At 35.0% G+C, this 16480-nt stretch overlaps 1 protein-coding gene across 1 annotated transcript in view; it reads left to right on the top strand.

Moving 5' to 3' along the window:
- The first annotated feature begins 239 nt into the window (after window positions 1–239).
- LOC121374070 (ran GTPase-activating protein 1-like) overlaps window positions 240–16480 on the top strand; it is a 28751-nt gene continuing 12510 nt past the window's right edge. The window contains exons 1-9 of the mRNA XM_041500968.1: window positions 240–413; window positions 3786–3913; window positions 5347–5406; window positions 6213–6392; window positions 10070–10204; window positions 10906–11064; window positions 12394–12507; window positions 13330–13429; window positions 15526–15610. Of these exons, the coding sequence (XP_041356902.1) occupies window positions 302–413; window positions 3786–3913; window positions 5347–5406; window positions 6213–6392; window positions 10070–10204; window positions 10906–11064; window positions 12394–12507; window positions 13330–13429; window positions 15526–15610 (1073 nt within the window). The 5' untranslated portion in view covers window positions 240–301. The remainder of the gene's footprint in view (window positions 414–3785; window positions 3914–5346; window positions 5407–6212; window positions 6393–10069; window positions 10205–10905; window positions 11065–12393; window positions 12508–13329; window positions 13430–15525; window positions 15611–16480) is intronic.

Here is a 16480-nt window from a genome sequence, read left to right as displayed (position 1 = left end):
TTTGACATATATATATATATATATATATATATATATATATAGTCATCAGAGGAAACCCGTTAATTTTTTTGTTCTAATGGAGCAAGGGATCTTTTATATACACTTTCCCACAGACAGGATAGCACATACCACATACCATATCAGTGTGTAAAAGATCAAAGGCACACGCTAATAACAGAATACCATTAAATTGCGTATTTCGTTTTCGTTTAATTTTCGTGATTTGCACATGCCGGAAATACATTTTGAAAAAGCCGCGAAGATATATATTTTTTGTCAACAAATAATAGAAGCATTAAATATGTCTTCTCAGGTGGACGAACTGACAAGCCAACTAGCCCGTACGACAGTTGAAACATCCAAGGAATTAAGTTTTGAAGGAAGAGGCTTAAAGTTAAATACGGCTGATGATGGTGAGAAACTTCTTAAATTATAATCGAGAATAATATGATTTCGTTATATACCTATTTTCGGGTAAAGTTTACTAAGTCAATGAAGTTGACTAGTTTTAGCATAGATCTGGTCTTTTGAAACCAAAAACAGACGAGGATTGTTTATTTTCTCCCGTAACACATGCTTTTATTTTCAAATATCTTTTTGGATTGAAGATAGTTTAGTTTTTACAAGCCATACAACAGAAATTATGTAGATCTGCCTGAAAGTGAAACTGAATTGATGGGTGGAATGCTGGTCAGCTCGCCCCAAAACAACGGCAAGACTTCCGAACGTTCCAGCATTCAGTTCATTCAGTCTTAGCATTAGAGTTGGTGATAGTACATGTATCAGGGTTGAAAATTAGCAGTCACCCGGTCGCCTGTGGCGACCTTTATTGGCTAAGGGCGATTAAGAATCTTACAAAGGTAGTCCGTTGGGCGACAATCTATTTTAGGGTCTGGCATGTATGATACCAGTTGAAAAAAGAAAAACTGAAACTGAATTGAATGTGACAAAACACACCGCGTCTGTGTTGGCGCGAACTGCAGACCTGGTAGTGGTAGCAGAATACATATATGGCACATGCTCTATATTTTGACAGCACCAGACTCTGCTTCTGTGGCTTTGGGCCGGGTCTTCTACAAATAGAGCTCAAAACGTACTGAAGACATTGCATGTATTTCTAAAATCTGGAAGTTGTCGGCTTATTGGAATGGACTGGATACACCATAATTATCTAGTAGAGCTATTATTTGACAGTTGTCGTTATGGTATGTTATGGTACAACGGAAAAAAAGAAAGAAATGTTTTATTTAACAACGCACTCAACACATTTTATTTACGGTTATATGGCGTGAGCCTTGCGGAGCACTCACTGAGGGTTTGGAGTCGGTATCTGGATTAAAAATCCCATGCCTCGACTGGGATCCGAACCCAGTACCTACCAGTCTGTTAACCGATGGCCTAATCACGACGCCACTGAGGCCGGTTGGTACAACGGAATCAAATTTAATTACCTTTCATTATTCTGGTACAAAATCAAAATCTTGTAGTTTTAACACACTACCGTGAGCGCATGTGCACATATACAAAGAACAAAGATTTTTTTCATTACTACAGGGCTTATTCCAAAAGTCAGTTAACTGATTGTCGTTATCGGTATTCTTTTAAATTTAAGCAATTTGCATGAAATAAGAACCGATCTAAAAAGTGACACGAAGACTGACATGATGACATAACCGTCCAAATATTACTGTAATAAACAATAAGTAAATTTTTTAATGCTTTGTAATATAACTAAGTACATCGTATATTTTGATGATAAAAAAATCACTGATTTATTTTTCTTTTGATATTTATTTTATTAGTAACCTATTGTAGCATTTACAATATTCATATTAAAAATACACGTGTGGGTGCTTTGTCTTTAAGAGGACAGCCACTCCCGAAGAAATCCTTTACTGGAGATTTTACCCTCTTGCATCGCCACAAAGTTTATTTCATCCCGCTTGCATTGCCATAAAGAGGACTGCCACCCATACTAGTTTTATATATACTACAGCACGTGCAGTTCTACCTTTATTCTCGTTGTACTGCATTATTATTTTTACTTCAGAGGCAATGCAAGTCAAACTGCATTACTTGGCTGTTCTAGCATTTTGTCTTCACCCCTGTATTAAAAATTACATTTTATCTGTATAATTTAATGGTAATTTGTAAAGAAACATTTTATTTATAAATACTGGATTTCTTTTTTCAAAAAATGTTCTTTAAGTTTGTATGGGGTTAAAACTTAAGAAAATGTTTTTATATGAATTTTAACTTTATTCATGATGAAGTTTCTTTTAAAGCAGACGGACTATATATGGTGAACACATGGTTATTATTCAACAAAGAACATTCTAGGTTTCATTTTGGCTGTGCAGTTAAATTTCAATGTGATAATTGGAGGGCTAGTTGAATTTGAGAAATGCCAGTAAGATTTTTCTTCAACTGGCCCTGCTGGCGACCATGGTTTTCATGTTACTTTTTAACCCTGATGTATTAGCATACATGCTGGAATGTTCGGAAGTCTTTCCAAACCAACTTGTCCCCTATCAACTCTCGCCCCAGCATTTGGTCAACTCACCTTAATTTATTTAGTCAACTTGCCCCCAAAATGTTGTCAATTCGCCTCAGTGGTTTCAATTAAGCCTATATAGATCATGGTAGAGTAGGTTTGAATCAAAAATAATGTTTTAAAAATTGACAATAATTTTGTCCTTTTGCACCTGTCAGTTCACAAAGTTCTAACTGAACGACTTTCCTCTGAACATAGAAATGGGATTGGGGGGTGAGTTGACGTCACCAACCACTGGGGCGAGTTGGTAACATTTAGGGGGCAAGCTGACCAAACAGTTTGGAGTGAGTTGACCAACCGCTGGGGTGAGTTGGTAGGGGACAAGTTGGTTTTAGGTCAAATTATATGGTGGTGGGAAGGAGCAAAGCTTCAAGCTGGATTCAGTTTGACCGGCAGATATAATAATTATCAGACTAACCTAGGTATATTCAGGTCTCTGAGAATTAAACATTTGTGGGAACCATTTATTGGTTATGCAAAAACAATTACAGGTAACCCATTTCATTCTTACTAACTGTCATGACCATGGAAATGTCATAAATTCAATGAGCAAACAAAACATGGGTTACACAAAACTATACCTAAGCACGAACAAAACTATCACACTTGCAATTTTTAGAGGCCTGATGTTAAAACATCAGTATTACAGTGTACATTAAAAATTTAAAACTATTTCAGTGATATATATAGGTTCAGTTATATTCCATATTGGACAAATAATTGCAGGGGGTGGGGGGATGCAGAGCCTTTCCAAAAGGATTGAGAGGGGATGAGTGAGGTATAAAAATTAAATAAATACAATCTTTATAGATGCTTAGTGTTATGATGTTTTCTTTGGCTAACTAAAACTTGCTACATCTTTATTTAATTATTCTCTTTTTAAAACAATTGAAAAAACAAATTCACCAGATTGGATTGAGCTTAAACACTTCATGAATATGAAATGTAGGTTGGGCTTATTTTCATAAAGGTACATAAGCATATAGTATAGGTGTAAGTCATCTTTGTTACAAGTAGAAAATCTGGAGGCCAGAGACCTAATTCACTATAGTCTTGCAACTTTGCGATCTTGCAGTGCAATGCTAAAAGACTTGCAAAGAGGATGCTTTGTTGTTTAACAGCCTAAGACTAGTAAGAGACCTTTGTGAATTAGGCCCATGTACATGTATGAGTACTTTTATAATAAATATCAGAAAAACTCATTGTATACATGTTTATTATTTTATTTCAGCCAAAGAAATCATTGAAGCAATAGAGAAATGTGACAAAATGACCTCCCTTCAGCTTGGAGGAAACACTTTGGGTGTGAAAGCTGCTGAAGCTATTGGTGTAGCTTTGTCAAAGCATTCAGAGTTTCAGGTATATGTTATATAGCAGGTATTAAAGCCCTCTAAGAATTAAAAATTTGTGTAACCCATTTATGGATCGCAACAAAAAACATGTTAGGTAACCTGTTTCATTTTTTGTAATCTGTTGGGACAATCTGAATCATGTCCTAAACTTAATGTGTGAATGAATAATAGGTTAACTTACTTAAAATTAGACTTGTGCAAACAAAACTATTGTAATAAAGGTATCCAGTTGTTTCGGACCCAGACATTTCAGCCCCAAACTGTTTTGGCCACAGATGTTTCGGCCACATATACAATATTTAAAGGATTATTGTTTGTAATTGCTCAATAATGTATATAATTATGTAGCACTCTTGGCATATCCAGAACGACTTTAAAAAAAAAAAAAAAATTCAATGTTAATAAAAATAAAATAATAATTGGAATATAATCATGTTAATACCTACCAAAACACCATTTCTTTTTAATTTCTAATGTGGTAAAATGGCCTGCTAATATGAATTGTTTACTTGCAACTGTACTTTGATCTGTACAGTCTTTTTACACTTATTCATTCATTTGATTTCAACTTATTTTCGTGCTTATATCCAGTTAAAGTTGAAGCACACTGTCCTGGGTACACACCTCGGCTATCTGGGCTGTCTGTCCAGGACAGTGGGTTAGTTGTTAGTGAGAAAGAAGAGGGTGTAGTGGTGTTACACCTACTCATTAAGTCATTAAAACTCGCTCTGGGTGAGAATCTGTACCAAGCTGCGAACCCTGTAACTATCAGCCTTACGTCCAATGGCATAACGAAGACACCACCAAAACGCACACACACACACACACTACTTTGTTAAAAATCAGTTGATAATTAATAGCACAAAGCATTGCACACAAAGCAACGATATCTAAAATAAACAACAAAACACACATTGATTAATGCAAATCGAGACGAGACCTGGGCCAAAGCTAGGGTTATGGGGCCAAAATTGACCGGGGCTGAAACGTCTGGGGCCGAACATGCACCAGGACCAAAACGTTTTGTAAATGTCATCATTTTAGCAGTTATGCAGCATTTATGTATTCATTTCCAGAATTTAATGTTACCTGCTATATTTGTTGATACAGTGTAGGCTTGCTTGCCTAAAAAAAATATCTTCATATTAATTATGTTTTTAATGTTTGATCTTTTACAGGCTTTATCAGAAACCCTTTAAAATTTACACTTTCTCTTGCTTAACCTGAATATTTCTCCTCTGTCACAATATTTTTTGAGTTTCATGACTGGAGATATGGCACGTTCCTGATACCCCGTGTATTGTACACCCGCAATCAATACATGTATAGCTAGTACTTGAATTATAATAAAGTTAGTAGTGACACCCCAGCACAAACATAGAGATCGGCTCATTGGTAAAGGTTTATCTAATGATTGTTTAACTCATTTTCTTTTTTCAGCGAGCTCGTTGGAGTGATATGTTCACAGGTCGATTGAAATCTGAAATTCCCGAAGCATTGGTAAGTTGCTAATAAGGAGATGTCATTATCTTTCATCAGGAATAAGTTATATTTAATAATAACAGTACTTGGAAAGACATTGTAGTATTCATTTTTTAGAAAATATTTGGTATGGTAAATATACTGTGTCACAACGTGTCCGTCTGCATGTAAGTACAAATGTAGTACTAGTAAATTTAGCTCTGTAACATAGCACATTTATCATTATATCAACTGTAAATTTGAAAAACACTTGGTAAATTTTATGTTAATTTACCGAAATAATTTTATGTGATGATTGTTAGTTTGTTGAAAAATAACTGGGTTTCTGCAATTTTTGAAAGTTTAAGAGATAATATAGCAATAGTTACATTTATATATCATTATTTTGCTCTTATAGAATTAAATCATGACATACCATACTTGAGTTGGAATAATCTTATGTAATAACATATAAGCAGGGTTTCTACCAGAGGGTAAAATGGGTATGGCGCCATACCCAATTGTTTTTACAGTTGTTTTTTTAAGTTAACCTTTTGACAAAATTAATTACTCTTATTATTAATGTATGTTTTTCTTAACTCTAACTCTAAACTTAACACATTTTCTTTCTGGGGGAAGCCCCCCATACTCCCCATTGAGTGTGGTTGCATTCAATTCCATAGCGCTATACCCACAAATTTATTTCTGGCAGAAACACTAATTAAAGCTTACTTTATCCTACTGTCCAGGCCTTTCACATAATGTTTTTAACCTCCATGTTGTATCTTTTCCTCATTCCTTCATTGTATGTCTGACAGTTATATTGTTATTAATTAAACTTGCAGAAATTCCTTGGATCCGGTATAATGAAGGCACATGCACAGCTTGTGGAATTAGATTTGAGTGACAATGCCTTTGGTCCAAATGGTATGGTGGGATTAGTGGAACTTCTTAAAAGTGAAAGCTGCTACAGTTTAAAAGAACTGCGCCTTAACAACAATGGTTTGGGTGTTACAGGAGGAAAGGTAATTTTACATTTTAAATGAGGTAGTTTATTTTAAAATCTGGATTTTTTTTGAAGAAGTACATTTTTGTTTTATTCTGTCATTTTACCTGACCATCTGTCCCAACCAGTGTTTCACAACTGTTCGGGTATGGAATGCCGTGGAAGTAGCATATTAGGTGACAGTGGGTTTTCCCTTCTTATTTTCTTGACTAAGTCAGTAAGTGTTGAAATTGTATCTTTTATGTGCATTAAAACAAAAAATAGCCATAGTTTTTAACTGCTGAGGTATTATAAAGCAAACTTCATTAATATGTTCTTATCAGTGTGATTTAATTTCCTATAATTTTTACCATTTCCCTTTTCTAAATATTATGTTTAAAATTAACTTACATAAAGCCTGAAAACCAGCTTTAGTGTTTTAAACTGCTATCTAATTGCTTAAGGGTGTATACTACCAAATCAAATCCCATAGACGACAATAGTAACATATGTGGCTAAAACTCCTACCTGCAATGTATCAACCGACATAAATGCCACGGATATAAATACTACCACCCCTTACACTTAAAGTGAATCAGAAAAAAATGGGGGTCAAGCTGCTCGTTTCTGAGATAACGGGTAGCGTCTATGACTACCCTAGTTTCGCACAAAATTCAAGTACTTTTTTTTACAGGTACCCCATACATGTTTCAAGCACACGGCTACTTGACACATTGGTACTAGATGAAATAAAATTGCACATTTTTTTTACCCAGATGAAACTATTATTTTTTACAACCAACACACTCACATTTATAACCAATCACAGGACTTGTGGTGTTCACTTCTCTATCAAAAGTTCGGTGCACCTCGAACTTTGACCCAGCAGGAAGTTATTTGGTTTAGTACTACCTATACTGATAACATACATTTTTCAAAAAGTGTCCAGCTATGTGTCTTTATGACAACCAGGATCTGGTGTATTCTGACATAAACTGACAACCTCACTGAAACTGTTGTTTCTACAGTGCAACCTAATATAATGTAAACCTCAAAAAACATATCTATTGCATATAGTTTTGTACAAATGCAATATGTCATATTAAACAACAAAATGTTTTAAAATAAAACTCCTGAAGATATTTACTTTCAGTTGGGTGTGTGTACTCCGGTATATATGTAGAGACAACAAAGATAGTCAGAGTACCTCTACCCCTTTAAAGAATTCCATTAAAACACATGCACTTGATTGACCCCTAGATTATGAAGACCTTAACAGGCACATCAAAGAAATATCAGTATTAAAAAAATACACTGTCTGAGGAAGGAAACACAAACATGACTGTACCTGTATGAAGTAATGACTTAATGTCCTGAACATTAGTGTTGGGAGGAAATCCTGTATGCTGGGTGTGGGTGTCTTCAAGTTACCAGGTGTGCCATGCTGATTTTCATAATGAACCATCAAAACTATTGGCAGCCACCAATATTCCTGACTATATTTTATTTATAGCCTACTGTAGTTGGAGGTTTTAATAGTTGTGATATCTGGAATAATCATGCAGCTTTAACACATTTATTTTTGATTAATTACTGAAAAAAACTATTTTTAAATGACAAAATTACCCGATCATCTATTTTCTTGCATTATTTTCTAATCCGGATGAATACAATATGTACATTAGATGTATTCCTACAATCTGTAATCCAGCATTTTATTTAGCTAGTAGCATTAGGTAATACAGCTTTAACAATAAAATAAATTATCAACTTAATCCAAGGCAGATAATCAAATCTGAAAAAATTGGTTCTGAATCTAGTATAAACTCAAAATGCTTTTCATGAGAGCTAACTAAGTGATTATTAAGAAGAAAAAAATGATCTAGAGATCTAAGTATATGTTTAACAACCTTATTGTTATGTACAAATAAGAACAGAAGGCACAATAGTGACAACAAATTTAATTATGTTTTTGGTAAAGTTTTTCTTCAAATTTACTTTAAATTTTGCATAAAACTACAAATTTGTCTAAAATATAACTTAGCACCCTATAAATATGTCAAAATGACAATAAAAATCAACTTCTTTACAAATTTGAGTTTTCAGAATTTCATACATAAAACATTAACAATGTTAATGGAAACTAAAGACATTAACCCACTATTGGCACATGCTATTTTTAATATAAAAATAAATTGCTATTAAAATCTTACTTCAGGTTGCCTATATATAATACCATATTTAAGAGCAGTTGTATATGGCAAGTCAAATACCATGTAAAAAGAAATTATTGAAATCTTTACAGTATGAATTATAGGCCAAAACCAACTTTTCTTCAGTGATAACTTTGATTCAAACTCCATTCAGAGCCATGTACAGAGATTATTGTCAAGGTCATTGTGAACTTGCATGATCGAGTGATGGCTAATTAATCAACCAGTATAGTTTAATTAAATAAAATGACAAAATCATAATATTTTTTATTATGCACTGCATATGGTGCTATAGGGTGTATACTACCAAATCAAATCCCATAGACGACAATAGTAACATATGTGGCTAAAACTCCTACCTGCAACGTATCAACCGACATAAACGCCACGGATATAAATACTACCACCCCTTACACTTAAAGTGAATCAGAAAAAAATGGGGGTCAAGCTGCTCGTTTCTGAGATAACGGGTAGCGGCTATGACTACCCTAGTTTCGCACAAAATTTAAGTACTTTTTTTTACAGGTACCCCATACATGTTTCAAGCACAAGGCTACTTGACACATTAGTACTAGATGAAATAAAATTGCACATTTTCTTTTACCCAGATGAAACTATTATTTTTTACAACCAACACACTCACATTTATAACCAATCACAGGACTTGTGGTGTTCACTTCTCTATCAAAAGTTCGGTGCACTTCGAACTTTGACCCAGCAGGAAGTTATTTGGTTTAGTACTACCTTAAGGGGTGTTCTCATTATGCGATTAGTCGCACTGACTTGTCGCATGTGATCGAATCGTACTGTGAGAACACCTAAATCGGAACGACTTTAGTCTTATGTGTTCCGAACCTGCCTCGATGGCGTCGTGGTTAGGCCATCGGTCTACAGGCTGGTAGGTACTGGGTTTGGATCCCAGTCGAGACATGGGATTTTTAATCCAGATACCGACTCCAAACCCTGAGTGAGTGCTCCGCAAGGCTCAATGGGTAGGTGTAAACCACTTGCACCGACCAGTGTTCCATAACTGGTTCAACAAAGGCCATGGTTTGTGCTGTCCTGCCTGTGGGAAGCACAAATAAAAAAATCCCTTGCTGCTAATCGGAAAGAGTAGCCCATGTAGTGGCGACAGTGGGTTTCCTCTCAAAATCTGTGTGGTCCTTAACCATATGTCTGATGCCATATAATTGTAAATAAAATGTGTTGAGTGCGTCGTTAAATAAAACATTTCTTTCTTATACACTATAATGAATTAGGTTGGGAAATCTTTTGATATATTTTTAAAGTTAGCATTCTCTTAATTTCAGTGAGTCTTAAAAATCACCATTGACTAGGCAGCTAGATATAATAATATACAAGTATGTTTTGCGTAGAAAATATTTCATATTAATACTTAAAATAGTATCAAAATATGTTTTATAATTGCTATGATTCTGACACCCTAATAACTGCTGATTAAACACTGTGAGATGTTATGAACCCTGTCTGTCTTCTGTCGTAGATGTTAGCAGAAAGTTTGTTGGAGTGTCACAAAAGAAGCTCTGCTGCCGGTACACCACTCTCGTTACGTGTGTTTGTGTCAGGAAGAGGACGCTTGGAAAATGTTGGTGCGACTGCACTGTCTGAAGCCTTCAAGGTAATAGTGGTCTATATCCTGATGCTTGCTTTTAATTATAGGTGAATTGTTGAAATGTACTTAAAATTATTGATTTTGAAATTGATAATATGTGTTATTGTTTTATTATTCGATTTTTGATATAAACTAGAAGCCAATATCCATTAATTTAATAAATTTAGATTTTTTTTTTAAATCTAAAGCAACTATTGGCGTAAATATGGTGACTCAGAAGTTGTAACATGATAAAATTGCTAATTTTAGCCCAGTTTAGTGCATTTTGACACACTACTAGTTAAGGTGATGGTGTTTTGTATCAGGTTTGTTTTGTTTAGTTACCCTCTGCTGCACATTCAAACTTCTATTAAACATATATTCACACATGATCTCCAATAACAATGTCTACCGCTTAATACTGGTCATTTCAAATTATCTTGGATGGTGTTGGAGAAAGGATGGTAGTCTGTTAAAACAGAGTTCAGCCAGGCTGAGCAGAAATATTCGCTAGATAGGCTTTTATGCGCATTAAAACAAATGACCAAATGGGGGACCAGTGAAATAGTTCGCTAACCTTAGCATCACTCGCTGTCTCTGAACACTGAGCTGTTAGCAGCTTCAGAAGGTTTTACTGTAGTGGCATATCCTAGCGGATGGATATAAAACTAGTGTTTTATTGTAGAGTTGTTGGGTGTTAATTTATATTATGCTTGCATCTGTTACAGGCAATAGGAACACTGGAAGAGGTTGCCATGCCTCAGAATGGAATCATTCATGAGGGAATTTCCGCCCTGGCTGATGCTCTAGCTGTCAACAAACAGTTAAGAGTACTCAATCTGAGTGACAACACATTTACTCAGAAAGGTGCACAGGCCATTGCAAAGGTAAGTAATATGACACCAGGCATGTGTGCAGAGAGGAGGATTGGGGTAGGTGGGGGGGGGGGGGGGGGGGGTTGGCTGAACTCACCATCTGCTAAAAACAAAATTCCTTTTTTAAAAATATATTTTCTGATTGAACATGACCTGAACCCCTCTAGAAGCTTGACCGCTATGTATGAGACCACCCTACATGATTTCCTTCACACACACCTGCGTGTACCTTTAAATAATGTAGAGTGTTCAGGAAGTTGAGCACATACTGGATACACTACTGATGTATTTTGTTGGGACATCATCTTCCTGTGCTATGATAAACATTATTTAGTAATTTATTGAAATATATGTTAAATTACAATACTGCATTTCTCCTCGCCACTGTACTTATAAATATTTTAACATCTAGACTTCTTATGTACTTTCTGTAGAGGTTTCTACTTTGTAACAGTATTCAGTATTGGTTTAGTTTTGAGAAGCAGAGTAGATTTTATATACAATACACCAGGCCCTAAGCTTGCTGGTGAAATGAGCTTTTTTTTTCACTGAAAGTCGTCTCAAGTCGCCAAGTTATTAGCAGTTGTGAGAAGTCATAGTCGGTCTAATATTCTGGACCTAATACGATTTCAAAAACGAAATCACACAACAGACGTCAAGACCAGTTGTTTCATAGCTCGCTTGGCACGTTGTAGCCCTATTTGGTGCCAGACTATATCCTTGAGTAATCGTGAACCGGCCTATTTAACAGGAAATGGTTTCTGTGCACGCACACTGTAATGTACAGTTTATTTGATGAAATAATGTTTTACCTTGTTCAGTTTATTTTCCAAATGACCAACAAATGTTAATACTCATGCCAGTTTCTGTTGTAATATAATGTTGACATTCTTCAGATAAACCTATAAACCGGGCTATTGTTTTTCAAAGAGTCACACCATGTATTGTAATACGTCGAGCGTTGTTAATCCTCGGCCACATTCATTTTAGTAAGGCCACAAAATACTAATTAATACCTTAATTTTAATACAACGGCACATTATCAACTAAATTTTATTACTGGAAGTAGTATTTTATATCAAAATATTACGATTAGAACCAAGTGTAAAATTCAGAATTTTTCTGATTGAACACTGAAATTGGAGAAATGTTACAAAATGTACTGATAAATGTTCATTTCGTCCATTTTTATCAAACTTCTCCCCTTTCTTCCTGGAAGGGAGAAGATACATCTCCCACTTTTCCAATTCTAGGTTAGGGCCTGATGCACTCCATTAGATGGTGTTAAATTCTACATAATTAATATTGATATAGATTTAATGAATATTCATTTCATTACAGGCTTTACCACATCTTCAGAACTTAGAAGTGATCAATTTTTCTGATTGTCTGATGAAGACAGAAGGTGTTTCAGCAATAGCCGACGCTTTGGATGAGGGTCATGCCAATCTGAAGGTAGGACATTAATAATTGTCTTGGTGTTCAGGTGAAGATTCTAGAAATGATCACATTATAAATTTTTTTTAATTATTCACCTTTCCCAGTTACAAAAACCTTTACCCCACTATCCAGGGTGGAAACCAAGGACAGGTGCTCAACAGGACTCAGGAAGTTATATCAGCAAAACAGGAAGTGATCACATTATAGTAGGAGCATCCAAATATGTTTGCTGGTGGTGATGGTCATGTTAGACCTGCTGATGATTCTGAATACAGATAAAGTCAGATTCAATTGGAAACGGCCAAGATTAGTTAATTTTTTTAATGTTTTTGTTTAATCCCACATTATCCCTTTCCTTTCCTGCATTTCATCACATTTTTTCCTATCTGCCCTCTCCTCCTGTCTTTCAACTTCTTTTGCTGTCTACCTTCACATCCCAGACCATGTCTCTCCCACTGCGACAAATGCTATGCCATGTTTGGTATGTGGCAAACGGCCCAGATTCATGTTAAAATATGTCCATTTTTGAGCTCAATTAATCTTCATTTGTTACACTTTTCTGATTCAAATTTGAAATATTGTATATTAGGTGAACATTATTGTTGCTCCATCTATTCAGAACATGTTCATTAGTATTACAATTATGCATAGTATTTAGCTTTTAAACTTTTGCTAAGATTTTTTTTTTTATATCACTTGTGTTTTCTCCAGTTTTTCATAATATCTTTTGTTAACTGTTTAAGTTTTATAGGTCAACAAAAGCTGTAAAAATATGTATAATGATTGTCAAAAAACTATTTTGCAATAAGATGGTTAAATTTGCATTTTATTTTGTAGGAGCTGATATTGTCAGGAAATGAAATCACCAAGTCTGGAATAAGTGCTATCACTGGCTGTCTGGAAAACAAAACACACCTACAGAAACTTGATCTTAATGGTAATGTTATTTTCTTTTATCATCAACTGCAGCATATTCTGTTGTGGTTTTGTTAATCATTATTTCTTTTTTAATCCTGTACAACAAATAATTAAAAGTGAAAATTGTGGTAGGAATATAAGGTCATAGAATAATATTTTGGATTTGTTGGCTAACTTTCAGTGAGCAGAAATGATCACCAAATTATCTATTAAGTTTCAACCCTGTTTCAACTATCATTACATGAAATTATTTTGCCATATTAAAATCTACCGTATATCGCTGTGTATTAGCCGACTTTTTGATACAAAAATTATCAAGTCAAAGGCTGGGGTCGACTTATCTAAGGAGTCAACATTTTATTGAAAATGTAAAGTTAGAATAGTGACGTCACGGCTCGACTCGATCTATTGTCATTATTGTGCTCTGCATTTCCGCTTTCATAAAGGTTTAATATTGCATTTTAACACAAGCTATTACAAATAAAAGATATTAAAATTGTATATATATGTTCATCTTTAATAAATGTTGGTGTTTAAAAGTTATTTAGTAATATTTATCTGTTTAAACAACAATAAATGGTGACCGATCAAAACAATTTCGGAAAACTTCGCAGGTCACGTGTCATTACAAAACTGCTTACTAAACCGGTGAACACGTTAATTGTTCCATTTGTTTTGTTTGTCGGCTTGGGATTAATCGACACGGGTGGTTGGGTATGGTAGGGTATAGCCGACTAGTAACGAAAAGACCGATTAGCACAATCAACAATGCAAACAGTCCCTGTGGTTTTAACATGGCTGCAGTCAAGAATGTAAGAGAATAAAACAAATGACTGAAAGGTAAGTGCTTAATACTAACTGCAATAACAACAGTAATAAATTTGAAAGTCGTTTCATGTTAAAGGGTCGCATGCTATCAAAATATAATCAAAAGATTAAAAATGAGTTCAAATAAAAAAAAGCATTAAAACCCCAGCTGTCAAATAAATATTTACTACGACCAACAAATTGCATACGAGTACAACATGAGTTCCAAGAGAAAACGATGTGCATACGATGCTAGCTTCAAATTACGTGTAATTGAATTTGCTGAAAATTCGAATAATTGTGCAGAAGCAAGACAGTTGGATGTTAATGAGCGACAAGTTCGTAATTGGAGAAAGGAGAAAACCGTTCTTGCCGATATGCCAAAAACAAAGAAGGCCAGACGACATTCGGTGTCCCCAAACTTAGCACTAGAGGAACTGTTGGAGCCCTGGGTTTCGGAGCAACGTCAGGCTGGCCACATCGTGACACGAGTTATGATTCGTCAAAAAAATCCCTGGTTGTTGTTATTACTACTACTATTATTATTATTTCTGTTTAGGTTTATTTCGCTATCTTGGTACTTATATTTTACGAGAAATAAATTAACTGGACACCGTTTCTATAAATAGAAATCGGCTACTGCTTCCGGATAAGTTTGCTGTGACAAATGACGTTTGAAAGCAGATGTACTTTGTCATTTTGTAGACCACACAGACATCTGACTTGGTTAGTTTTATATAGGGGGGTCGGCTTATATACAAGGTCTATAATTTTAAAGCCGATTTGGAGGGTGAAACTAGGGGGTCAGCTAATGCATGGAGTTGGCTAATACACAGCGATATACGGTAATGCGCCAATTGTATTTAAAAATCACTTTTGAAGAATTTGACTGATTTAAAGATGGTAAATAAAGTACTTTATTTGTTTAATATTTTTTGCTACTTTATTTTGTGTGTCTGCAACAGATTGGCTAAAATATTTTGTAATTTTAAAAAATAAAATTACATTTAACCAGATCATTTAGTGATTACATTGAGGGGTACTTTTACACCCCACCCCACCCTAATTATTTGCATTCTTAAGATATTGCGAGAAAAAAGCATTTCAAGTCTCACTTTAAAATAAGATTTTGTTTTAGGCAACATTAAAAAATTTGAAGTATTTTTTATAAAACATTTTTAGAAAAGTTATTCATGGTAATTTGATAGTGAATCTGTATAAGAGTTGCCTTTCATTGTTATTGATTAATTAATTAATTTTAATAATATTTTCCCCTTGTTTAATATGACTGTTTATTTTTAATTGCAGAAAACATGTTGGGTGAAGAAGGTGTAGAGCTAGTACAGGCAGCAATGGAAGCAATAGACAAACTTGATGCTTTAACTAGCTTGAGGTGAGACTTCTCAAATAAATACTTGAAAAGCAAATACTGGCCTCGGTGGCGCAGCGGTTAAGCCATCGGAATACAGGGTTCGTAGCCCGGTACCGGCTCCCACCCAGAGCGAGTTCTTAAGGGCTCAATGGTTAGGTGTAAGGCCACTACACCATCTCTCTCACAAACCAACTAACAACTAACCCACTGTCCTGGACAGACAGCCCAGATAGCTGAGGTGTGTACCTAGGACAGCGTGCTTGAAGCTAAATTGGATATAAGCACGAAAATAAGTTGAAATGAAATGAAAAGCAAATCTATATTACACAGCTTCAGTGAGTATTACAACTTGGTCTTTTTTGTCAGAGACAGCTACTTAATACAGGTAAATTATAAAGTGAGTATATGAGAAATTTGGACTGGTTTGGTATTTCTCTGCGAAATTGCAGAATTCTGCAAAACTAAATTTTAAAAAATACAAATAAAATTAATTTAAAAAATGTGTTTGATTTCACCCCTTGTCATTGGGTGTGATGCAAATGCTCTGAGCATCCCAACAGGCAATGAGATGACTTAAAATCTTTCAATAAAGGAAGGAAATGTTTTATTTAACGATGCACTCAACACATTTTGTTTACGGATATATGGCATTGGGTCTTCCAATGAGTCCTCTGTATCCTTTTGTCTCTGTACCATGCCTAATATTCTTCTTCTTCGTTCAAATTTGTGAAAATTGTCTCATACAGATATTCCGATCTGAGTGAAGAATTGGACAGTTTGCAGGTCCTCCCTGGATCCCCAGAGTTTCTGATGTAGGTCTGTTTCATGCGGCCAGTATTTGCTTCTCTCCGAGTTGTGTAGTGGACATTGTTGTAGGATATGTTCTGGTGT

This window comes from Gigantopelta aegis, chromosome 6 (assembly GCF_016097555.1).
Source record: "Gigantopelta aegis isolate Gae_Host chromosome 6, Gae_host_genome, whole genome shotgun sequence".
Lineage (NCBI taxonomy): Eukaryota > Metazoa > Mollusca > Gastropoda > Neomphalida > Peltospiridae > Gigantopelta > Gigantopelta aegis.
This window is presented reverse-complemented; position numbering and strand designations above follow the sequence as displayed.